Source organism: Rhinichthys klamathensis, unplaced genomic scaffold (assembly GCF_029890125.1).
Source record: "Rhinichthys klamathensis goyatoka isolate OS25496 unplaced genomic scaffold, OSU_Roscu_1.1 h1tg000120l_1, whole genome shotgun sequence".
Taxonomy (NCBI): Eukaryota; Metazoa; Chordata; class Actinopteri; order Cypriniformes; family Leuciscidae; genus Rhinichthys; species Rhinichthys klamathensis.
The window spans coordinates 852505-879393 of record NW_026606657.1 but is presented as its reverse complement, the minus strand read 5'-3'; the positions used below and the strand labels follow the sequence as shown (position 1 = coordinate 879393).

The 26889-nt window shown below is 36.7% G+C and overlaps 1 protein-coding gene across 1 annotated transcript; it reads left to right on the top strand.

Moving 5' to 3' along the window:
* Positions 1-834: 834 nt before the first annotated feature.
* On the top strand, positions 835-9388 carry abhd6a (abhydrolase domain containing 6, acylglycerol lipase a). Its single transcript, XM_056255342.1, has 9 exons — positions 835-1184; positions 2008-2127; positions 4303-4459; positions 4733-4846; positions 6328-6460; positions 7087-7244; positions 7334-7388; positions 7458-7558; positions 8712-9388. Exons 2-9 carry the CDS (start codon positions 2009-2011, stop codon positions 8892-8894), a joined length of 1020 nt encoding a protein of 339 aa, XP_056111317.1. The 5' UTR covers positions 835-1184; position 2008; the 3' UTR covers positions 8895-9388.
* The last annotated feature ends 17501 nt before the right edge of the window (positions 9389-26889 follow it).

Here is a 26889-nt window from a genome sequence, read left to right as displayed (position 1 = left end):
AACAACTATATGAAAACATAACTATATGCATAAATACGATATACACCAATTTAAAACAAAATCAAGGTCCTCCCTGTACATTCTCCCTCCACTGCTCTATAGAGAGGCCTGAGGCTGGACAATACCACCGGACCTTCAGCTGAGTGTGGCCATTTGTCTTATTTTATTTTTTTGCCAGAAAACTGTTTGTGAGTACAGAAACATTTTTTAAAAAACGAGGACAGCAACTCAATCGTACAGGCTCGATCGCTGGAAGTAGCGGCCATCGCAGGCAGCTGTGCGTACATATGCGCCAGGTACATTTCTTAAAGTGACCGCAGCAAAAACAACAAAAAATAGTTTCATAATTATGCTTTAGGTTTCTTGAAAAACCCTGAGTTATACGTGTTCTTTCCGTTCTGAGACGCAGGTTGTGCAGCTGACATAAGTTAACTAATTTTAAACGACATTTTATTTTCCCCGTGTGTATTCCCCTTTAAATAAGAGCGTTTTCCAGTGAAACGCGATGAGCGGATAGATTAAAAATATATATTTATATTGGCTTAACATTTTTTAACTTTTCAACATCTATTATTCAAATCAAGGATAATTAAATTTAATCAGTATTATAATTATTCAGGAGACCGCTTTTGACAGTAACTGACCAGACGGCGCGGTGTCAGTTGATATCTGTTACATTTCTCAACGCTGATCATGATGAACCAATCACAGCCGTTTGTGGTTACTGGAAAAGGGATTTTAATTCATCATTTCGTAGATATGACTGCTGGCCGATTTTCTTTTGTATAAGAGGCATATTAATTTATTTAATTAATTATACTTTTATTTGGACAAGTGTATCCAGTAGACCAGACGTCATCCTTGAAATCTGAATGCGCCTCAATGTGGGATTTGGTTATGTGAGCCGCCGAGCGCCACCTGACGGACGTTTGTCTCAGGAAACTGTTATTATTCAGCGAAATTTACCGCCCACTGTATTCTCTGATGTCAGATGTGCACCTGACAGATGTTCGCTTATAATTCCTATCGACGGAACATTATTTCCCGCATCTATTCCCCTTTAAATCGAGCGAACTTCCCTGTTGTTCAGTGAGCGCGTCTGGAGCTCCGCAGATCAAAGGCTGATATGACTGGGCTTTGATCGGCCTTTACTGGACATTCTTGCATTACACGGACATTTAAAGGTATGCTTACTATATTTAAAGAGCATTTGCATGTAATAGTGCGATCAAATGCGTTTCACTGTCATGGAAGTGTATTCAAGCTCAGATCTTTGATCACATGACAGATCTGTTGTGTTACAATATTTAATTGCGATAATGTGTCAATGTAAAGTGCATCAAAGATCTGAGTGTTATTAATTCATGCTTCTTTTTAGTAAAAATGAAAGCGTAGCGTTGCTACTCGAATTCACGTGATCTAAATAATGCATATTGTTTTGTTTTACTTCCCTTCTCAGTTTTAACGGTCGATATTTATACGTATTACTTAAATACACATTGATACCATTGATACACATATAATTCAGGACTATGAAAGTAAATAAAGGCTTATCATATATATAAATATATATATATATATATATATATATATATATATATATATATATATATATATATATATATAAATGTGTGTGTGTGTGTGTGTGTGTGTAATAATATATATATATTGAATGTAATGTATATAATTATATAAAATCGCATTATTTGCCCATATATTTTGACCATGGCTTTGTACATTTATCTATAAAGATAAATGTCTTTAACCCTGATGTTATTATAATTATGCTTCTCTTAATAATCTAAATCTAAATCTAAATGATTTCCTTTGCATCGCTAATGGATTCTGTTGGTCTCAGCTGTGCACATCTGGGCATCAACCCATTTCTGTCCTTGCTTAAAAATATCTTGCAGTTATGGTTAGATAATCTAATCTGTTATACTTATTAGAAGCTATATCTGACCAAAGCTGTGTTCTGTGAGTTGTCAGTGCTGTGTTATTTATCAGGATGGATTTGGACGTGTTGAACATGTTCATCATTGCCGGAGGGACGCTGGCGATCCCCATACTGGCTTTCGTTGCCTCGTTCCTGCTCTGGCCTGCAGCTCTCATTAAAGTTTATCACTGGTAAGTGCTGGAGAGATCTGAGCTTAAAATTAATTTCTCTAAGAAGTCCTCATTCATACAGAGCATCCGAAGAAAAGCATGTGCAAATGACCTGGTTTTTCAGTTCAGATATTCTTCTGGGGAGTAATTTCAGCAGTTTAACACTTGTTATTTCTTACAGTGCTGCCGTTAAACGAGAAAAAATGTTCACTCTGTTTATTTTAAAAGCCTTATCAATACAATCAGTTACAGTTACACAAACCACAGGGTCCAATCCACAACATAACGTTGCAAGGTGTTATTTATGTGTCATTAGCAGCACCAAACACAAAAAAATATTTTCTTACTTAATATTTTTGTCTTATTTTGTTTTTGTCTTGTCCAGTACACATATCTAAACATTCTTAAATCAAGATACACTTACTTGAGAAGCAAAAATGACTTCAAGTATTTATTTTATATACAAAATATTAAGTCATGTTTTTTTTTAAAAAAAGGATCAATTTTTAATAAAATTATGCTTAAAACAATAATAATATCTGTCCTTCTTACCCTATCTTACCCCATGGGCCGACTTGGTCTTCTTGTTTTAAGGATAAACTCTCTTAATTTTGATCATCAATATCTTAAGTCAATTTGCTTCTCAAGTAAATGTATCCTGATTTAAGTTGATAATGTCTGGAAAAAAAACAAAAGAAGACAAAAACACTAGGTAAGAAAATTTTTTTTTTTTGCAGTGTGGGTGTTTTCTGGCACGATCTAAAGGCTAATCTTTCAGGATTCACGACTGATTTTCAGGCTTGTATTATTTAGCACGTCCTTTAAATCTGATTCGTTTAACAGCCCTCTTCTTTTTATCTATTTACTAAACTGGGTGAAGGGTTTGTTGACTCGTCACAGATATCTACAAGGTGCCAGTGATTCAAATAGCTTTAGCTTTGAATAATGCATGATGTTTCTATGCATCCAGGAAGCTGAATGTGTGTGTGTGTGTGTGTGTGCATTAGCCGTGAACATGCAGCGCTGCATTTGTTGCTGATGTCAGTTAAATCTTACGCAAGCTGCCCAGTAGACTTTGGTTCTCGTAATATCTGGGAGGCAAACTTTGCTCTAAATGACACAGTCATCAAAACTGCTGTTTGCCTCTGGACTGCTTCCTTCAGTGTCACTTCTGGATTGCTTATGAACAGTGTTCTCTGACTCTGAAAGCATCACTATTACTATTGCTAAAATATAGGCGCAGTGCATTTTGAACGATTCCCCATGCAAGTCTTGTTATGTGATCGGATTAAATCGGTAGATGATAGCCATACGTTGGGTGGGAAATTGTGATTTGGACAAATAAGCAACAGCCTTCCAACTATTTTTCATCATGGTTGTGAGTTTTGCACCGGCAAACTTGACTTGCATTTGCTTCAGAAAATGTATAAATAACATGGATGGTATGTAAGCATTTTAAAGGGGTGGTATAATGCCCTTTTCAAAAGATGTAAAATAAATCTCTGATGTCCCCAGAGTGTGTATGTGAAGTTTTAGCTCAAAACACCCCACAGAAATTTTTATATAACATGTTAAAATTGTCACTTTTTGGGTGTGAGCAAAAACGCTCTGTTTTTGTGTCTGTCCCTTTAAATGCAAATGAGCTGCTGCTCTCAGCACAGGGGGCGGAGCTTCAACAGCTTGTGTCCTATTACCTCACACACACACATGCACTGAAAATTTCAAAAACTTTTAGCTTTTTATGTTCAAACCGGAATCAGATAAAGATTGAGACTCAAGAGACTCATATTCTGTCTTGATAATCTATAGATTGTGTTCAGGGGGCGGGGTTTATGTAAATTCTAGGGTTAGTGATGTCACTAACCCTGGAGGAATGTGGTGTAGTCCCTACCAGCCGTTTGTTGTAGTCCTTAAAAAGCTATTTCTTTAAAAGCAAATATCTCCCTTTGCTTTGAACTTTGAGTGTCGTAACTTTGCAGATGTTGTCTATGCTCAAACAGCAACATCACACACTAACTAAAGTTAGAAAAGTAAAATCATAATCAACCACCCCTTTAAACCTTCAGTACCATTGTGTATATCAAATTACCACGAAATTACCATCTATTTTACATGCATCCATCAGCATTATTTTACAGACCTTTTATTTTCATGTAATTTTGATTTATTAAGTCTTTCTGGTGCTTTGTTCAACAGGTATTGGCGCAGAAGGCTGGGAATGCAGGTGGATTATGTAGAATATGAAGGATATCGCTTCAGTTTCTCTCACAGAGGGAATCCAGGCGCACGTCCGTCTGTCCTCATGTTACACGGATTCTCTGCACACAAGGACATGTGGCTCGGCGTGGTCAAGGCAAGAAACCGCAGCGGCTAACAGTTCACAACTCAAACATGCAATTTTTCAGGGTTTTAAAGGGCAAAAATTCATATAAAATGCTCAAAATTAATAAACACTTCCATACAATAACCAACAAATCACATGTTCTAAAGAACAGTTATGTGATATGATTTAGAAATCTGTCAAAAAGTATTATATTCGGTTGACACAATCATTACCTTGTTTTATATGGATCAGATGATAAAGTAAAAAGAGAAATGTTTGACTGATGTTCTTTGCTTTTTGTAGTTTCTCCCTAGAAATGTGCACTTGGTGTGTGTGGACATGCCGGGACATGAAGGTACGACACGCACCGGTGCTGAGGATTATTCCATAGAGGGCCAAGTCAACCGGATACATCAGGTGAAAAACAACAACAAAAAAACGTATAAAATTAGGTAAAATATGTATATATTAAACATTTAAAAAATATACAAAAATACATAAGTATATATATACAGGTGAAACTCGAAAAATTAGAATATTGTGCAAAAGTTCATTTATTTCAGTAATTCAACTTAAAAGATTAAACTAATATATTATATAGACTCATTACATGCAAAGTGAGATGTTTCAAGCCTTTATTTGTTATAATTTTGATGATTATGGCGTACAGCTTATGAAAACCTTTTCACAATATTCTAATTTTGACTTTGGGGTTTTCATAAGCTGTAACCCATAATCATCAAAATTATAACAAATAAAGGCTTGAAATATCTCACTTTGCATGTAATGAGTCTATATAATATATTAGTTTCCCCAGTTAAGTTGAATTACTGAAATAAATTAACTTTTGCTCGATATTATAATTTTTCGAGTTTCACCTGTATATATATATAAAATGTATGGATGTAGCAATAATAATAATATTTTTTAATTAAATAGGTTATATATATATATATATATATATATGTATATATCCAAGAAGTATTAAGAAGTATATCAACAGTTATAATAATAATAATAATATTTTTTTATTTTAACTTATTTCTTTTAAATTCATACAAAGACGATAAAGAAAAAGTCCCTGTTCCTAAAATTTGTCACTTTAGTTGATGTATTTTAACTTGATGAACCCCCAGCCACTGACCCAGTTTTTCTTTTTGGCTAAACATCACACAGTATGTAGACTAATACATCTCTCATGATGACACAGTGGATTTATTAGGCTTACATGTTGAGATTTCTCTGAAGTATCTTGAGATCAGTGAAAAGCCCTTGTGTCTTCATTTCCTCTATTCTTCTCCCAGAGCTAATCAGCTTTCCTTCAACAACACGGGCTTGTGCCTGAAATAGATGCACTTCTTCAAACCTGGGGCACTTGACTGTGTTTCCCAGCCTGAAATATTCAGCCCGTACATGATTGATTTCGGCTCATTTGAGGTTGTCTATCATTTAAAGCAACTTGTGGTAGTTACTGATTTGCACGGATGAGCAGATTGCGCTGAAAGAGGCATTTTCTGGATGCCGAGAGAGTGTTTTGTTGCTAGATGAAGGGTGACGTCCTTGTTTTGATGGATGCAGATTTAAAATAACTCACTTTTATCTCTGGTGCACATTTGATGAGGTCTCTGAATTCTGTTGCTTCGCCCTCATGCAACTAAGATGTATCCCAGCTAACAACAACGTTCTGTCAAGCTCTCAATTATGAGCAAACATTCTTCCAGTAATGTTATTAGAATGTTCGTTCAAAGTTATCAAACTTGTTTTAGAATGTTCAGAGAACGTTCAAATGTAACGTTCCCATAATGTTCGCATACTAATGATTAAATGGAATGTTTCGTATAACCAAGAATAATTAATAACAGCTGGTTGTATTTTCTCATGTTTTCCTATTTATGTAGTTTGTGAAGAGCACCGGCTTGAAGAAAAAGCCTTTCCATTTGATCGGCACGTCTATGGGTGGAAACGTAGCAGGAGTTTATGCTGCCCGTCACCCGACTGATCTCTGCGGCGTCACCCTCATCTGTCCAGCAGGTCTGTGTGTGTGTGTGTGTGTGTGTGTGTGTACTGGTTTGACCACCCCCCTACATTATGAGGACATGCCTAAATAAACATATGATTTGTTACTAACAAGCGAAAATGTAGAAATGCAGAACGTTTCCTGTGATGGGTTTACGGTTATGGGCTATGAAATGTCATTAGCTCATTATAAAAACCATTACGCCTAAGGAATGTCCTAGTGTGTGTGTGTGTTGATTTTGTTTCTAACCCAGTACCTCTTCAACATTGCTATCATCCTGATGGTCAGAGTCAGTAATAGTTCATCAAGGGACATTTCAACATTTGGAGCAAAGGGCCAATTCTTAGGAAATGTCAGGAACTGGAATGTTTTTTGTTTTTATCCTTTAATTGCAAACGGTTCCTTATGAACTTTCAAGAAATCTTATTTTGCAATGTTAGGCCCAAAGTATCATGTTAATATCTTATGACATGTACTTTGTGCCAAACAAAATGTGGATGAGGCCATTATACTGTGTGTAAACAATAGAATACTGATAAAAAACTGTAAGAAGAGATTACTTCAGTTTGACTTTTTTTTTTTAATGATGCTTCTCCCTGAAATATGATGGCCTATACTCAAACATTTGTTGGATTCACAGGGCTTCAGTATCCCACTGAAAGTAAGTTTGTTCAGCGTTTGAGGGAACTGGAGAAGAGTCAGGACAGTGACGGGATCCCACTGATTCCCTCCACACCGGAGGAGATGGAGGAGATGCTCAGACTGTGTTCCTTCGTGCGCTTTAAGATTCCTAAACAGGTGTGTTTATGTACATTGATTCTGCGTATGAGAGTTTGAACACTGAATCAGTTGCTAATGACTGTTTTTCTCTTCCTCTGGTTTCCTAGATTCTTCAAGGTCTGGTTGACGTTCGCATCCCAAACAATGACTTCTACCGAGAGTGTGAGTATCGCTGGTGTTGTTTTAACTTACTCTCTGTATCTTGTCATTAACTCTTAGTGTTTTCTGCAGGTTTTATGGAGCTTGTTGGAGAAAAATCCAGACACTCTTTACATGAGAACATGCATCTCATCTCAACTCCTCTGCAAGTTATTTGGGGAAAAAACGACCAGGTATGGACATACTTTAACTGAATAGAGCACAACAGTCAGGTTCACAACAGTCATTTTCTCTACATAACTTATAAACCTTTAAAGACAGCCCTTACTGTGAGCTATGAGGTTTTTAATCTATGGTATGAGCTTTTGTTAAAACCATCAGTCCACATAATTTCAACTTTTCTTTTAAATAATCGTGTTTAACAGCAAAATTCCTGGAGAAAAACTACATTACCCATGATTCTTCAGAGAAATCTCCACCAATCAGAGAATCAAAACAAACAAATCATGCCAATATAACATCCTACAGTCTCAAACTATGTGTGTGTGTGTGTGTGTGTGTGTGTGTGTGTGTGTGTGTACATACAGTGGTACATGGGATTGTAGTTTTTTTCCTTGTGAAAGCGGTTAAGTACAGTCTTGTACCTTTGCCTTTTTTGTCTGATTTTAAAATACTTTTGGCCTCAATATGTGGTGATTCAGCTGGTTGGTTTGGTTTAGGGCTTATAATGCTGTAATGAAGACATTTTTTTTTTTTTTTTAATCCTTATGGGAAAAAAATGAATGGGAAAAATACTTACGCAACCAAGGCCACTGAAAATGTGGATGGATACTGTTGCACTCCATGTTTACTTTACTAACACACCTTAGTTTTACAGTTTCTTGAATAGTAACTGTGGAAAGCCATCATATAGCACATGCTTTACTCACATTAACATGTTTTATAAACCATAAAATCTCCAAAACAGTTACAAGGTACAAGTATATCTTAATAATAGGGTGTGGTGCAATGAAATTTGCTACATTTGTTCTGACCTTCAACTCCATAACATTTTGAGCAATGTGGGCACAAAACATGTTGTGAAAAAGAAATGTCATGGGTTGTAATGTGTTATAATGTGTGATGCATTACTAAGCACACAGAAACTGATGTGATACTGCTAGAATTTTCTCAGTTGTCTATTTAAATGATGTCAATTCCAAACTTACTGTGACAAAGTTAAAATAATATGGTGCTTTTAGGCTATTGCTTTCTTTGCAAGGTTTGAAATCACATATGTAGTTGTTAGTCTAAGAATCAGCCATTGAAAAAATGCATTTCATCACCATTAATGACCATTGAAATTGCGACCTCATTAAAGACTAAACTGTATACCGTATCCTACAGGTGTTGGACGTGTCCGGGGCTTCAGTTCTGGCCGAAGCCGTTTCAGGATCCCAGGTTCATTTGCTAGACAACTGTGGTCATTCTGTAGTGATGGAGCGGCCGAGGAAATCTGCCCAGCTCATCCTGGACTTTATCATCGCACAGCAGAACGCAGGAATCAACAGCAACAAGAAACGTTCCTAAAACCGGACTCTCCTTAATACGTGGCGTATTGGTTGGTCAAAGGTTAAGGATCTCAGCTACAAACATAAAGTTGTTGAAGCAGAAACTGGACAGATACAGATATCACAGATCACAGATGCTTTGTATGAGAGGCTCTTTTAAAAGTAACTATATATGATTTTTCAGTGTGTAAATAAGCAGTAAAAGTTATTTTTGTAGTGAACGCTCAGGGACGCTCCGAGTTGAAAAGCACTTCAGAATCTATGCAGATACAGATCAGTGTCCTGCAGACAGTATCGATTTCTATTATACTTAGATTAGGCCAAAAACGGTTGTTGAATATCCCTATTTATATCCTTATAATTTTCCTCTGACCCCATTCCATGTTTGAACAGATCTACTAGACAGCTTTTCTGGGCATCATAGGCACTTCCCTGAACTAATGTCTGTATGTATATCCTTTTAAATTGAGACACAGCCTATACGTCTATCCCTTTAGTCATTTACCATGTTTTTCGCCAATGTTGACGTGTGAGTCATCACATGACAATTACATCACTTTCTTTCTACTATATAGAGTTCTTACAGATCAGTTCTTGCTGTTTTAACCTTGTACATGAAACTATCTCTTTAAAATGTAGTTTGGGAATTATGCAAAAAAATATTTGCTAATCATGACTTTGCTATGGTAGTGTTTTGGTTCATAAAACTGTCTAAAACAAAATTCATATTTTACGAATGCTTATAGTATTAATCTATTATTATTGGTGTTTTTGTCAGTTTAGGTTCAGTTTACATGGAAACATAAGGAAACATAGTGAAGTTTTTTTGTTTTATTTTTAGATATCTGCATTCATTCAGTGATAACGTATCACAACATTTCATTTGAAGAATTCTCCAAATCACACAGGAACTTACAACAGAACATGGTTCATGAATGACTGCACTTCTTTATAAAAGACTTTTGAGTACATTTGCATCACATTACAGCTTGTGGCTTCACGGAAGACAAAGTCAGAAAAGTACTTAACAGTATCAATATTTTTCCAAGCTGAAAATGATTATTGTAGCCTTTTAATCAAAAGAGAAAAACTTTAACTTTGAAAAGTTTGATTAATAAAAAGGGTTTATATTTCCTTCACAGAAATTGTTTCATCTTTATCATTGCTTTTACCAAAGCAAATTCAGATTGAATCGTTGATTCTGTATCATAAGTCCATGATGACCTTGATAAAGTCTTCACTGAAGACAAAAGAGAACAAGCAATCCCAAAAATGAAAAATTTTTATTTGTTTCTAATTAATTTTTGTGGTCAAATCTATGTTTTTGCTTGTGATCTTAGGTATATTATCTTTGTAGCCCTGATAAGGACAATAATAAAGTCTTAAAAAATGACATGAAGATGCATTTAATGTAAAGGTCAATGTTGTCTAATATAGACGTCAGTATATGTTCCCATCAGGATCTCTTGAGTCTTCATAGAAGATCGAATCATCAGAGCACTTTGCAGTACAAATATCTCTTCCAAACTGGAACTCATGAAAGTTTTTCTCCAAAAGAGAAGCTGAAACGGCACAGTCCACTGAGTCTAGTGTAGATGTTCAGTATGAGCTGCTGGTCGCTGTAAGATCTAGCACGGCCTCCAGGTGGCGCTCTTGTTGAGCTTCATCTCTTTGCTGAAGGTGTTCTGGTCTGAGCGGCTCAGCCGAGGCACGACACTTTCCCTCCTGTTCTGATCACATGATGTCTGGAAGAGCTTCAGTCTTCTCTGGCTCTGTGTCTTCATCTCATCTCTGGATCTCACGGACACACCTGGAGAAGCCTTGATTGACAGCATGTGAACTGGAATTGTGAGCGTCATCTCCAGGATTTCTGCTTTCTCCAGCCGGGAATCAGGAACTCTGGAGCCAGAAGACACTTGAGCTGCTGATGAGAGCATCTCTGCACATCTTCTCCACTATTGGCTTTCTCAGCTGCAGATCAAGACAGAAAAGCATCAGGAAAGTGTCTTGGAATAAGCAGTGATGGAGAAGAGTGGTGAAGCTGCGGATGTAATGTTGCTGTAAGGAGGATCATGTGATGTACCTTGTTGTTGAGAGGGAGATGCTCCTTTGAGATGATTGTAGGCGTCATGTCTGGATCTCTGTGCTGTAGATCTCTGTGCAGAGCGAGTCTGATTCACACCGGCTGCAGATCCTCTATTTATACTCACAAATCTCCATATGAATGTGTGAGGCTTGAGCTTGTTGGAGTTTCTCACAGTTTGGAGCCAATGGAAGAGCTCAACCAGACAATGAGGGATGTGGGCCGCCACATGCTCAAAGCTCAATGAACACGCAGCTGCTTTCTAACAGATCTTTATTCTGGCTGCTGTCACTGCTGGAGTCTCAGAGACACACAGATTCACACACTCCTGTATTCATCACATTAAATCACTCGCACAATAGAAGTGTGTCTGTTCTCACAGGAGTAACTCGGTCCCCAAATACTGAATCATCTGTGCCGTGTGTCGCACTGGACCATTAAACTTTTTTATAGCTAGACTGTTGTGTTAAAAAAAAGATCAAATAAAAATATATAATAAAATAAAAATAAATCCTTCAAAATTTGAAAAATTGTTACTTATATATCAGTATATTTCTGTTTAAATTGGCCCGGATTAAAAAATGTTGAAAAACGTAAAAACCTTTTGCACAGAAGTGATTTTGAAGTGACCGTGAATGACGTGGGAAACGCTTGCGGATCAAAACTACTTAGAGTTTAAATCCCTGGGGTTTTATTAGTATTTGTCCGTCTCATTATCATGTGAATAGACACACTTCTATTGTTGTGTTTGTGTCTCAGTGTGAGAAACTCTGGAGAACAGAGTCACAGTTATAGTGTAAATATATAATGTGCAACTTTTATGCATTAGAACGGAGCACCTTAATGGTGACGGTGATCTATATCAATCTATATAATCAATCCTTCCTCAAAAAAAAAAAGTTTTTGTCTTACCCTGATTCACTATGTTAAGCCTATTACAAGTGTTTATATTTTAGACGTGTCGGAATGGTTTCTGGAGAACAGAGTCACAGTTCTAGTGTCATCAGCATCCTAAACCCAAACACAACCTCAATATTTGACACACACAAGAGAGTCGACACACTTATGGATATTTACACACATGCACAAGCTTTATCCTGCAGTTTTACATGGGAATAGACTTTCTTAAAGCATGTTAGACTTTCAAGAGTCCACAAGTGTTCGTTTAGCACTGACAAGATCAAAAATCATCTGTATCAATTTTTAACTCTCTTGTATTTTCAAATCCAGTGTTAATGATGCATTATATAGAAATTAAGCCTAAACCTTAATAAAAGTTGTAGTTTAACTTTTTTTCCTTTGCATTTTGTTTGAAATTCTATAATAGCCTACACACCAGACAACAAAGCTTAAACCTGTGCTGAAATGAACAACTCTTTAAATTTTTTATTGTTTTAAAACAGATTTTCAGAGCATATTGACTGTGTCCTCTGCATTATTTACAAGCTGCAACTGCAGAAGTCTTGAGTTGAACATCTTGTGGGAAACTGAAATGTCCTGCACCCCCACATTCATAAAGATGAATATCAGTGACCTTACTGGCAGATGGCAGTGAGGAGAACATCCCACCGATCCACTCATCAACACAGTATTGTTCACAAATCTGAGGCTTCTGATTGGCTGAGAGGAGTGAGGTGCGAGTATAAATGAGACGACATTTCACAGCGAAGACACTTCAGTCCAAACTGAGCTTGAACTTCAACATGGCGACTTACATGGACGTGTCTTTCCAGAGCAGCTTCAAGACTCAACATGTTCAACACGCAAGGTGAGAACTTCAGAAACTCACGGAAACATAAAGCATTATCTTCTGGTATTTATTCAGCTTTAATCTTTTAAATGCACATGAACTAAAGTGGTTGTGTTGTTGCTTTCAGATGCGTTCTTACATGTTTGGAAAGAAAGTGTGGCAACAGTTTGGAGAAGCTGAAATCTGCTCTTGGAGAGTATCTTCAGAACGGCCTCCACACCTCAGATCTTCTGGAGAGGGCCGTGTCGTTCATCACCCTCAAACGAGTTTTACTCTCCCATGACGGCTACTCCAAATATTCCCGTGACATCCTGCGTCTTTTCCCGGATCACTCAGAGGATGTTGCAGCGTTGTGCTCGGAAGAATGAACATCACCTGGAAAACTCTTCACACAAACCACTCTTAGAAGAAAGACTGAACATCAAGAAGACTTAAAAATTCTCTCACTATAATGCCTATAACTTTGTATATATATAACTGTATGTCTTAATGATTTTACATTTGTATTTATATTTCTTGCTCAAAAGAATATTTTTATATTTTTGTTTTTACAAATGCTCCGTTTTATGCATTATATGCATTATTTCTGGCAGTTACACTGCAATATACCTTAATCTTTGTGTTTGTAAATGAATGCTGTTTTCGTTTGAACTGCACAAAGAGTTTTTAACCCAAAGCTCCTTTAATGGAGCAAATGTTGTTCTATATAAGTATTGTGATTCAACAATGATCTCAAGCCATACTAATGGACAACTGCGTCCAAAAAATAGAAAATAAAATAAGTTATCTTTTTTACAATTCACATTTCAGTCTCTTATTTAATGTGTATTATGAAGATGTCCTGCTCCATAACAGGTCAGGCTCTTACATATAAAATCTGCCACATGTTTCTGCTCTCAGTTAGAACAGAGAAATGCATTTGATAATTTTGCTCATGCATTAAATGCATTGAATATCCTTAATGCATTTTAAGTCAGTGATTCCTCGATCTGGAGTTCATGTATCCCAGGATTACTCAAACCAGTTCTAAAAGGTACTTGGATTTTTTTTAATGTTACTGAAATTACGACTTAAAATATTAGGGCTGCCAGTAGATTCAAGTGCCCTAAACCATTAAGACATGATTAATGTCCAGATTTTTTCAATTATTTTTTTAAGAAAATAAAAATAAATAATGTGAAAGTTTTATGCATTGGTACTTAAGTGACATGGTGATGGAAAAATAGGCTATATTTGAATGCTTTTTCATTCCCCAAGAAACTTTGCGTTCACTCGCAAAACCTTTGCTTTCCCCCACGAAAGTTTGTGTTCCCTTGCCAAACTTGTGTTCTTTGCAAGCGAATGCAACATTTCTCAGTGGAACACAAAATATTTGCGAGTAATATAAAAGCACTGACATAATTTTTTCATCTGCATCTAATATTTTTTCTTCATCATGTCCCTTTAGGCTCTCTGTACATGTGTGTGAATGGCATAACTACAGAGTCCCTAAATTATATTTCATAATTAACGAGTCAATACATAATCAATCCTTCATCCAAAACGTGTTTTTGTCTTACCCTTATTAACTATGGTAAGCCTATATTATAAGTGTTTATATTTTATACATGCCGCCATGTCGGGATGGTTTTGGCGGGAAATAGCGTACATATGTCACTCGCGCGTGCTTGTCTCGAGGAATCACTGACTTAATTAGGATATTAATGCATTTAATGCATGAGTAAAATGATCAAATGCATTTCTCTGTTTTAACTGGGAGCGGAAACATATTTTAGCCTGAACAGGGACAGCTCTGGTTGCTTTGCAAAGTTGCTTCACACTTTGTCTGGTGTGAGCGATCAGGGGTTAGTTGAGTGTGTGTGTGTCTAGCGTGAGAGGTCAGTCAAAACGAGCGAGAACAACACGTGGACATGGAGCCGCTAAATCTCCATCCTCTGGAGAATCACCCGATTTTAACAAACGCTGAACAGAGGAGATTCTGCTGGCTTGGCTTTTCAGAGATGGAGAACTGAGGGATTTGAAAAGTTTTTATTACTCAACAGGTGAGTGATGTGTTTTATTGAACAGATAAATTGAAGATGGTTCATGCATGTTTCTGAGAGCCTTTAAAACCCCGAGTTTGCAGCGTTTTCATGATAGAGAAATTGATTCTATGAAATGCTTGTGTGTGTGTGTGTGTGTGTGTGTGTGTGTGTGTTGAAGGAATGACTGTGATTGTTGAATGAGTTTTTCTATTGAGAGAGTATTTTGGGATGGGATTTTGTGGGGTTTTTTTTTTCTTTAGAAAACATCGGGACTATTTGTGAGGCGGACGTTTGTTATTTTTGGCTTATTTTTATTCAAGACAAAGAGGGAGAAGAATCCTCCTTTAAACAGAGGCTACAATGACATTAATAATCACAGAAGATGTCAGGTGTTCAATTGATTGTTTTATTTCGCAGCAGAAATACATTCACTGAACTGCTTTAGTGTTTAAAAACTTCAGTTGCCTTCACAGAAAGACAAATGATCACATGATCATTTAAAATGACAAATGCCAATATGACACAGTTTGCTATAAACCTTCACAGAAGGAACAGTGATCGCTGTATACAGTACAGGAGAAGATTTAGAGAACGTTGAGAACCAAAAAACGCTTACAAACCCTTAAAACAGGATGATTTTGAATATGATCTATGATCGACCAAAGAGGAAAAGATCAAATATGAATCATAAAGTCTCTGTAAAATGGTAATCTCAGAGGAAGACAAATATTAGCTCAATTTGAGCCGCTACATATAAACAGCACAGAATTTATAACGCATCACATTAATATCAAGAAATTATAACATTTCATATATTATTTTCTGTGTAAATTGATAAGCTTTTAGGACAAAGCTTGAGTCAAACTGATTATAAACCGTCTTTACAATAATAAAGAAATGGGTTTCTTCACATCTCTTGAAGATGTATGTAATGTAAGTCAATGTTGTCTAATATAGACGTCAGTATATATTCCCATCAGAGAAAGAGATAAAATATAAATCCTAAAGTCTCTCTATGAATATCATCTAAGAGGAAATCAAATATAACCCCGATTTGAGCCACAAACAGCACACAATTAATAATGAAGCAAGATTCTTGTCATCACATTCATTTCAAGAAATTATAACATTTCGTATAACGTGCCGTGTAAATCGACTCTTCATCAGCTTGAGTATGCTATCAGATTATGAATGGCCTTTAAAATAATAAAGGAAGTGTTTCCTTCACATCTTATCAATATGCATTTAATGTAAAGGTAAAAGTTGTCTAATATAGACGTCAGTATATGTTCCCATCAGGATCTCTTGAGTCTTCATAGAAGATCGAATCATCAGAGCACTTTGCAGTACAAATATCTCTTCCAAACTGGAACTCATGAAACAGTTTTTCTCCAAAAGAGAAGCTGAAACGACACAGTCCACTGAGTCTAGTGTAGATGTTCAGTATGAGCTGCTGGTCGCTGTAAGATCTAGCACGGCCTCCAGGTGGCGCTCTTGTTGAGCTTCATCTCTTTGCTGAAGGTGTTCTGGTCTGAGCGGCTCAGCCGAGGCACGACACTTTCCCTCCTGTTCTGATCACATGATGTCTGGAAGAGCTTCAGTCTTCTCTGGCTCTGTGTCTTCATCTCATCTCTGGATCTCACGGACACACCTGGAGAAGCCTTGATTGACAGCATGTGAACTGGAATTGTGAGCGTCATCTCCAGGATTTCTGCTTTCTCCAGCCGGGAATCAGGAACTCTGGAGCCAGAAGACACTTGAGCTGCTGATGAGAGCATCTCTGCACATCTTCTCCACTATTGGCTTTCTCAGCTGCAGATCAAGACAGAAAAGCATCAGGAAAGTGTCTTGGAATAAGCAGTGATGGAGAAGAGTGGTGAAGCTGCGGATGTAATGTTGCTGTAAGGAGGATCATGTGATGTACCTTGTTGTTGAGAGGGAGATGCTCCTTTGAGATGATTGTAGGCGTCATGTCTGGATCTCTGTGCTGTAGATCTCTGTGCAGAGCGAGTCTGATTCACACCGGCTGCAGATCCTCTATTTATACTCACAAATCTCCATATGAATGTGTGAGGCTTGAGCTTGTTGGAGTTTCTCACAGTTTGGAGCCAATGGAAGAGCTCAACCAGACAATGAGGGATGTGGGCCGCCACATGCTCAATGATCCTCTATTGTGTCTCAGGGGAGAATCTGGGAAAGTGCTGACCTGTGGAGATCTGATGTTCACATCACCGTCACTGAAGCAGCACACGCTCATCATTAGAAACACGAGGCGTCAGTGACTCCGGCATCGTCTCATTCCACATCACATCATTCCTGCACATGGCGTCTCAATCACTGTGTAAAGCAGTGTTTAATTCACGTTCCTAAGTTTAATATCAAACTGGAATATTAATCAAATATATTCTGTATATAAAACTGTATAAACAATTACTAGATCAAGTCAAATAATACTTTATTAATGGAGCGCGTTTAAAAAACAACAGAATATAAACTAAATTGTTGTACAATTTAAGAATAAAGTTTAAACTTGATAAAAACAGAAAGAGAGGGAAAATAATGACAGAATAATAAGAAAAATACTGAATAATGAATACAATATAACATCAATAAAAACTAAACTGATGTTCAAATGCTTCCTAGTTTCCAGTTGTTACAGCTTTGTTAGACACATATGGATTTATGTGCATAAAGTTCAACATTTCTGTCTTTCCACAGAAGTAAGTGCAGATATTTCATGTCCTAATGTATGATCTTCAGCATTATGATTGCTGCAGTGACGTCACAGCCTGATGATGAAGCAGATGTGTGTGTGTTTGTGCTGGTCAGTGTGAGTAGATCTCATGTGAGGTTCCCACACTGACTCTCTGTCTTCACATCAATGGAGCACAAAAGCATCCAGAGTCCTGAATGAAGCATTAGTGCCGCTGAAGACTCTGTTCTCCCTGACGTCACCAACCATCTGGAGGAAACCAGTCAGGGAGTTATCACACACCTTCTGACCACAATTATTCTCATGCAAACATGCAATTTTCCTTCATGGAATATGCAACAAAAAAAAACAACTTTATTTGCTGTTTTTTTTTTTTTTTTTAAGAATCAAATAAGATTTCCGTTGCGTTTGTGAGAGATGTTTGCGTTTAGATGACAAAAGTTCCTGATGCAAAAGCTTAGTCATTGTAAAAGTTCATGATGCGGAACGGAAAATAAATAGTGATAGTGCTGATTCTGGTCACACTGCTGATGACATCATGAATGACATCATGTAAATCCTCATGCATGTGTGTAAATATCCATAAGTGTGTCGACTCTCTTGTGTGTGTCAAATATTGAGGTTGTGTTTGGGTTTAGGATGCTGATGACGACTCTGTTCTCCAGAGTTTCTCACACTGAGACACAAACACAACAATAGAAGTGTGTCTATTCACATGATAATGAGTCTTAATGCAGGACAGATTCCCTACAAGCTTTCTCACGCCTCTGCTGCGTGTTATAATAATACTATAATAATAAGCATACTTATTGTATAAATCTGAAGACTAATTTCTTAAAATAAAGCAGTTTATTTTATTTTGAAACTTATACTTTCAGTATATGAATTTGAAGTTGTAGTCCAATCTCTTCATTCTGACCTCTGACCCCTGGTCTCTTAGTTGAGGTCTATTGTCTCTGATGGTCTTTGAGTGAGTTCCCTCTCTCACGCTCTCTTCATTCACTCAATTTAATCTCAGAATATTCATTTTGGCAAGGTTTTCTCAAAGTTATGACGAATGTTCTTCTAATGTTTTGTTCAAAGTTATCTGGTCTTTAAAAACGTTTTGTTTTTAAACGTTTTGTCTCAAAGTTATCTGGTTCAGCGAACATTCACAAGTAACGTTCCCATAATGTTTGCAATGATAAAATGCAATGTTCCTTTAATGTTTGCATAATCAAGAAAAAAAAAACGCGTTTTTTAAACATTAAAAAAAACTGGATGATTTTAACGTTCAAAGAACATTCAAGAAATAATGTTTTCATAACTCTATGAGAACGTTAGCAAAGTGTTAGAACATTTTTGTTAGCTGGGCAGGTATACTGTACAATATTCCTCCAGTAAACCCTGTAATAACATCATGAGGGATGTGGGCCGCCACATGCTCAAAGCTCAATGAACACGCAGCTGCTTTCTAACAGATCTTTATTCTGGCTGCTGTCACTGCTGGAGTCTCAGAGACACACAGATTCACACACTTCTGTATTCATCACATTAAATCACTCGCACAATAGAAGTGTGTCTGTTCTCACAGGAGTAACTGGACTTCCATGAGTTCAGAGACCATCAGAATGTAATACTGTGGTTGTGTCAGGTTTATAATGTAGACAACCTATTCAATGGCAACCACAATTTTTATAACAGTATATATAATTGGTGTTATGGTTGCCATAGAATAGGTTTTATTCATTTATATATATATATTTATGTGTGAGTGTGTTCTCTGTGCATTTATTTCCAATAGTTGGAATTGAAAAACTCTTGTGATTCAATAATCATACAGTTGTCTCTGAATTTCATATTTTGAGTTGAACATCTTGTGGGAACCTGAAATGTCCTGCATCCCCACATTCATAAAGATGAATATAAGTGACCTTACTGGCAGATGGCAGTGAGGAGAACATCCCACCGGTCCACTCATCAACACAGTATTGTTCACAAATCTGAGGCTTCTGATTGGCTGAGAGGAGTGAGGTGCGAGTATAAATGCAAGATCATGAGACGACATTTCACAGCGAAGTCACTTCAGTCCAAACTGAGCTTGAACTTCAACATGGCGACTTACATGGACGTGTCTTTCCAGAGCAGCTTCAAGACTCAACATGTTCAACACGCAAGGTGAGAACTTCAGAAACTCACGGATACATAAAGCATTATCTTCTGGTATTTATTCAGCTTTAATCTTTTAAATGCACATGAACTAAAGTGGTTGTGTTGTTGCTTTCAGATGCGTTCTTACATGTTTGGAAAGAAAGTGTGGCAACAGTTTGGAGAAGCTGAAATCTGCTCTTGGAGAGTATCTTCAGAACGGCCTCCACACCTCAGATCTTCTGGAGAGGGCCGTGTCGTTCATCACCCTCAAACGAGTTTTACTCTCCCATGACGGCTACTCCAAATATTCCCGTGACATCCTGCGTCTTTTCCCGGATCACTCAGAGGATGTTGCAGCGTTGTGCTCGGAAGAATGAACATCACCTGGAAAACTCTTCACACAAACCACTCTTAGAAGAAAGACTGAACTTGAAACCTAAAAAATCTTAGTTTAAGATATTTGAAAATCTCAAACTATAATGCCTTAATGCAACTTTTATATCTTTATTTTCTTATATTTCTTGCTCAAAAGAATATTTTTATATTTTTGTTTTTGCAAATGTTTATTTTATGCATTATATGCATTATTATTGGCAGTCACACTGCCATTTATTTTAATGTTTATCTTTGTAAATGAATGTACTTTATGCTGCTTTTCATTTAAACTGCATGAAGAGATTTTAAACTAAAACTCCTTTAACTGGAGTAAATGTTAAAAGTACTGTGATTCAAAAATGATCTGATTATTGTGATTAACACAGTCAAATGATGATGATATCAAGCCATACAAATGGACAATTCTGTCCAAAATAAAACGAGAGATTTACTACACTTTACGTTTCAGTCTCTTATTTGATTGAATCATTCTCTTTTTTTGTATTAAGAGTTTCTGCTCCATGAAGTGTCAGATTCCTACGAAATTAAATCAAAATAGGCAACGCCTACATGTTCATTTTGCTTGGCATCGTTCCAAAAACTGGACAAATGTAATTTTCTGAATCATGATCAATTGTACGGCAGAATGCATGCATAACAGAACATAATTGTTTGACGCAAAAGTATTGGGAGAGAAAAGACACACAGCCTAGGCCTATAAATTACATACAGATTTGCAAGTATAGCTAACTTAGTTCTGTTACTTAAAATAAACGTTAGAAAACCCCAAACTTATTTTATTTCGTCTAGCTGTCAAAGAACATATTGGCCAATTACACACTTTAACACAATAACACACTTCAATACAGTATGTGTCTATGGACTTCACAATAGAGGTTAATATAATCAGATTCGACTCTCTGGGCCTCTTCAAACACACACTTGTGGTCTACCACTTGACCACTTGTCTACTTGTCTTCTTACATGACGCATTTCCTGTATTTGGCCCAAGTGTTCAAGTAGGCGTGAAGACTACAAGTGTGTGTAGAACTTTTGATTATCTGATGAGACACACTTCTAGTGTTGCAAAAATGCAAGTGTTTACAGAGCTTTTTTTTTACACTATTTAAATTTGTGGTGCTTCTAATTATGTGATATAAAGCAGTTGCAAATATTGTACAAGATACGCATAGGCTATCTTTGCACCAATAAAAAGACAGTTTAACAATTTCTTTTACTACCAAATTACATGTAATATCTAATTAATTTAACTGGAATGGAAAGTTTTTCTTGCTATATCTCGCAATTTCGGGGCATGTGGTTTCCCGAACCTAATGCATGATGGGATATTCTAATCGTGGCCTCGAATACTGCTCTGATATGGTATTCAAGACAGTGTTTGCTTTGGCATTTTTTAGACATGTGACAGTCTTGCGCACTTACTTCCTATCGTGTGTATGCGCTCTCAAGTGGCCAAGACCACAGGCAAGTGTGTGTATTTGGAAATGCCCTCTTCTGTAATTTGTTTTTGAAACAGAAAGTATGACTTTAATAATTTATGGCTGTCAATAGATTGAATGTGTGTTTCCACTCACTCTCTGTCTCCCTCTGATGGTGTTGTTGGGAATGTTCAACCCTACTAACTGGTTGAGTGTTGTTGGTTGGGCGTGAGGACAGCAGAGACTGAGAGTCTTTAGTGTTGAAGGAGTGACAGGCTGCGTCTGAAATCGCATAGGCATACTCTCTTATTTTGAATAAGTAATTCACGACCGATAAAAAAGTACGTTCTATAGGCCTATAGTTTAAAGGGTTAGTTCACCCAGAAATGAAAATGATGTCATTAATAACTCACCCTCATGTCGTCCCAAGCCCGTAAGACCTCCGTTCATCTCCGGAACACAGTTTAAGATATTTTAGATTTAGTCCGAGAGCTTTCTGTCCCTCCATTGTAAATGTATGTACGGTATACTGTCCTTGTCCAGAAAGGAAATAAAGACATCATCAAAGTAGTCCATGTGACATCAGTGGGTTAGTTAGAATGTGTTGAAGCATCGAAAATACATTTTGGTCCAAAAATAACAAAAACTAGGACTTTATTCAGCATTGTATTGTCTTGCGGTTCTGTTGTGGATCCGCGTTCAGTGCCGCCGCTGACGTAAGACGCTGCTGACGTGTGTCTGGTGCGCCCGTGTATTCGGGTTCAAATAAATATGGCTGAGCAAAAAAATGCAAGTCTTCCTCTGTGTGGAAATCCTTAGACATGTTTGTGAAGATTGTTTTGTTTCCAGCGTGCGTCTCCCTCAGACTGTAAACGAACTTAAAATTTACAGTAATAAACCGTATTTCATTCTCTGATAAAATGTTAATTTACCATCCTATTTATGTATTAATATCTGTTTTGTACCTAATACACTGACAAACATCAATCATCACAGCAGTGATGAAAGCCACATGATAAATCAAAGCTCATCATAAGCAGCTCTTTCATAAGAAAGTTAATACTTATATAAAGAAGCTGCACAGTGTCATTCGCACAAACACTAAACAGCATCATGGTAACACATGAAATTTAAAAAATGCAATAAACATTAATTTAACAACATTAAATGTAACATAAAACTCTAATGTACATAACTGATAAGAAAAGAACTAAGAAAACTAAGAAAAAACAGTTATTTCAACAAAAATACATCAAATGTGAAGTATGCAGAGAATTGTGGGAATGTCAATTTACGGTTTTTCACTGTAAATTATACAATGAGTTGTTCTTTTTCACTTTCAAAAACTGTAAATTTAACGGTATTTTACAGTAAAATTACATTAAATGTACTGTTAGATCTATCACGGTTATTTACCGTATATAGTAAGGAAACTTTCTGTTAACCAATTAACAGTTTTTTTACCGTTAAAATCCTGATCATTTTTTACAGTGTGGACAAGGACAGTATACCGTACATACATTTTCAATGGAGGGACAGAAAGCTCTCGGACTAAATCTAAAATATCTTAAACTGTGTTCTGAAGATGAACGGAGGTCTTACAGGCTTGGAGCGACATGAGGGAGAGTCATTAATGACATCATTTTCATTTTTTGGGTGAACTAACCCTTTAATATAATCTGGACATATTACATTCGCCATGTTGCCCTCATCATGTGACCTATCAGCATTAGATGTCGCTTCACTGCCATTTATAAATCCTCTCCCGTGGCCTCATGGGATAGTAGTGTAAATCATATACACACTTCAGAATCTCGCCGGAAGAAGAAGGTCATCCGGGTACTTTTGCCTGCTTATTTGGGTACTGTGAATTCGGACATTATTTAGTCACATACTGTTTTTCGCCTACTATAGTATAGGGAAGTATGTGATTTTGGATTATTGAATGAGAGTGTTTATCGAGAGAGTGTATGAGAAGAAAAACTTGGAAAATAAAGAATGGAAAATTGTAAGGGTATTTAAGCAAAGGCTGAGATCTTGATTTAAGATTGAGTTTATGAACCACACCAAATACCCTTTTGCTCTGATTGAACTGATGAAATGTCTCAGAAGATGTCAGATGTTCACTTGATGTTTTGCTTTAGATATTGAGTCAAATTTTACAGACGAATCATGCAAATAAAGATAGATAGATTCATTAAGACTTACAGTGGGTATTCTAATGTCTTTGCAATACAAGTTTTGATGTTTAATGATAGATGTAAGAATCAGTAACATTAATGATTTTTTTTTTTCGAAACACGACTTAGTCTCCTACAGTGTAAATTCAATGAAAATCAACCCAAACATGCATAAAAACTCCCAATTGCAAATGTTTTCTTGAAGCTACAAATCATCAAATACCATTAAACATGATGTGTCTGTATAATATGTGTTCTTTTATTAATTTGTAGGGCTTGTTTTGTGTTATGGATGGCTTAGCGGATCAGACCAATAGGCCTAATTCTCTTCATTTCTTATTATTCAAATGTGGCATTAAACATGTCTATTATAAAACTGATTGGAGGACAGGTACCATAAAGGAATACACACCGGTTCATTGATTCAATGAGATCGGCCTTTAGTGAACAATTTAAATATCTAAATGTTTCAAATTTGTTTTTGTTTATGGAAATGACTTGAGCAGTTTGATATGTTCTTCGAACCGAATTTACAATTCATAAAGTCTTTGAATTCACTTTTTTTTTTAATATACTAATTGTGTTTTGTGTGTATAGATGAATGCGTTTGTATCTAAAGCTTACACTGACAATAAACAGTGCTCTTAATATTTATATACAAACTGCAGTAAAAAGAAATGTGTTTTTAGTATAGATGAATGCATTTGTATCTAAAGCTTTAGAGTTTGCAGTGGAATTCAGACGGCATTGTCTCCATTGTCTCAGACTCCAGGCCTCCAGATGTGTGTGTGTTTGTGCTGGTCAGTGTGAGTAGATCTCATGTGAGGTTCCCACACTGACTCTCTGTCTTCACATCAATGGAGCACAAAAGCATCCAGAGTCCTGAATGAAGCATTAGTGCCGCTGAAGACTCTGTTCTTCCTGACGTCACCAACCATCTGGAGGAAACCAGTCAGGGAGTTATCACACACCTTCTGACCACAATTATTCTCATGCAAACATGCAATTTCCTTCATATAAATTTAAAATGGAATATGCAAAAAAATACTTTTTATTTGTTGTTTTTTTTTGTTTTTAGAATCAAATAATATTGTAGTTGCGTTTGTGAGAGATGTTTGCGTTTAGATGACGAAAATACCTGATGCATTGTAAAAGTTGAATGACATCATGTAAATCCTCATGCATGTGTGTAAATATCCATAAGTGTGTCGACTCTCTTGTGTGTGTCAAATATTGAGGTTGTGTTTGGGTTTAGGATGCTGATGACGACTCTGTTCTCCAGAGTTTCTCACACTGAGACACAAACACAACAATAGAAGTGTGTCTATTCACATGATAATGAGACGGACAAATACTAATAAAACCCCAGGGATTTAAACTCTAAGTAGTTTTGATCCGCATGCGTTTCCCACGTCATTCACGTTCACTTCAAAATCACTTCTGTGCAAAAGGTTTTTAAGTTTTTCAACATTTTTTAATCAGGGCCAATTTAAACAGAAATATACTGATATATAAGTAACATTTTTCAAATTTTGAAGGATTTATTTGTATTTTATTATATATTTTTATTTGATCTTTTTTTTAACACAACAGTCTAGCTATAAAAAAGTTTAATGGTCCAGTGCGACACACGGCACAGATGATTCAGTATTTGGGGACCGAGTTACTCCTGTGAGAACAGACACACTTCTATTGTGCGAGTGATTTAATGTGATGAATACAGAAGTGTGTGAATCTGTGTGTCTCTGAGACTCCAGCAGTGACAGCAGCCAGAATAAAGATCTGTTAGAAAGCAGCTGCGTGTTCATTGAGCGTTGAGCATGTGGCGGCCCACATCCCTCATTGTCTGGTTGAGCTCTTCCATTGGCTCCAAACTGTGAGAAACTCCAGCAAGCTCAAGCCTCACACATTCATATGGAGATTTGTGAGTATAAATAGAGGATCTGCAGCCGGTGTGAATCAGACTCGCTCTGCACAGAGATCTACAGCACAGAGATCCAGACATGACGCCTACAATCATCTCAAAGGAGCATCTCCCTCTCAACAACAAGGTACATCACATGATCCTCCTTACAGCAACATTACATCCGCAGCTTCACCACTCTTCTCCATCACTGCTTATTCCAAGACACTTTCCTGATACTTTTCTGTCTTGATCTGCAGCTGAGAAAGCCAATAGTGGAGAAGATGTGCAGAGATGCTCTCATCAGCAGCTCAAGTGTCTTCTGGCTCCAGAGTTCCTGATTCCCGGCTGGAGAAAGCAGAAATCCTGGAGATGACGCTCACAATTCCAGTTCACATGCTGTCAATCAAGGCTTCTCCAGGTGTGTCCGTGAGATCCAGAGATGAGATGAAGACACAGAGCCAGAGAAGACTGAAGCTCTTCCAGACATCATGTGATCAGAACAGGAGGGAAAGTGTCGTGCCTCGGCTGAGCCGCTCAGACCAGAACACCTTCAGCAAAGAGATGAAGCTCAACAAGAGCGCCACCTGGAGGCCGTGCTAGATCTTACAGCGACCAGCAGCTCATACTGAACATCTACACTAGACTCAGTGGACTGTGTCGTTTCAGCTTCTCTTTTGGAGAAAAACTGTTTCATGAGTTCCAGTTTGGACTTTGGAAGAGATATTTGTACTGCAAAGTGCTCTGATGATTCGATCTTCTATGAAGACTCAAGAGATCCTGATGGGAACATATACTGACGTCTATATTAGACAACATTGACTTACATTAATGATGATTCTATGATTCGATCTTCTATAAAGACTTCTTTTTATCTCTTTTTGAGAAAAAGTCTTTTAACTATTTTTAGTTTGAAAAATAACATGTATTGCAAAATACCACGATGCCACTAATAATTAGTATAAAAGTGCATTAAACTGCATTTTTCATATCCTTTGGGTATAATTTTCACCTTTGAGGTGATGCATTATGTGACTTTTTATTTAATACATTATATATTTGACATTGTGTTTTTCCTGTTTTGGGGAATTTTTTTAATGTATTGTTAAATATACATATTTGTCTTCAGTGAAGATGTTCTATGAATGGACCTGTGATTTTTTTTATTAAATCTCTGTTTGTTTTGATTAATAATTTTTTAATCTTAATTGCTTTTTTAAAAGCAAATTTTACTGTTTATTTAGCCTCACAAATCTTTTTAATTCTTTGAAAGATTCTGTGATTGTTAATGTTCTGTCATGTTTGATATTGTGCTTTTGAGATTGTACACTCACTATTGTGATCTCTTAATGATCATTCTTCTCAAACTGAGAAATGTTTGTTTAATCATAAACGCTGCTTCAGTTCTGTATTGAAT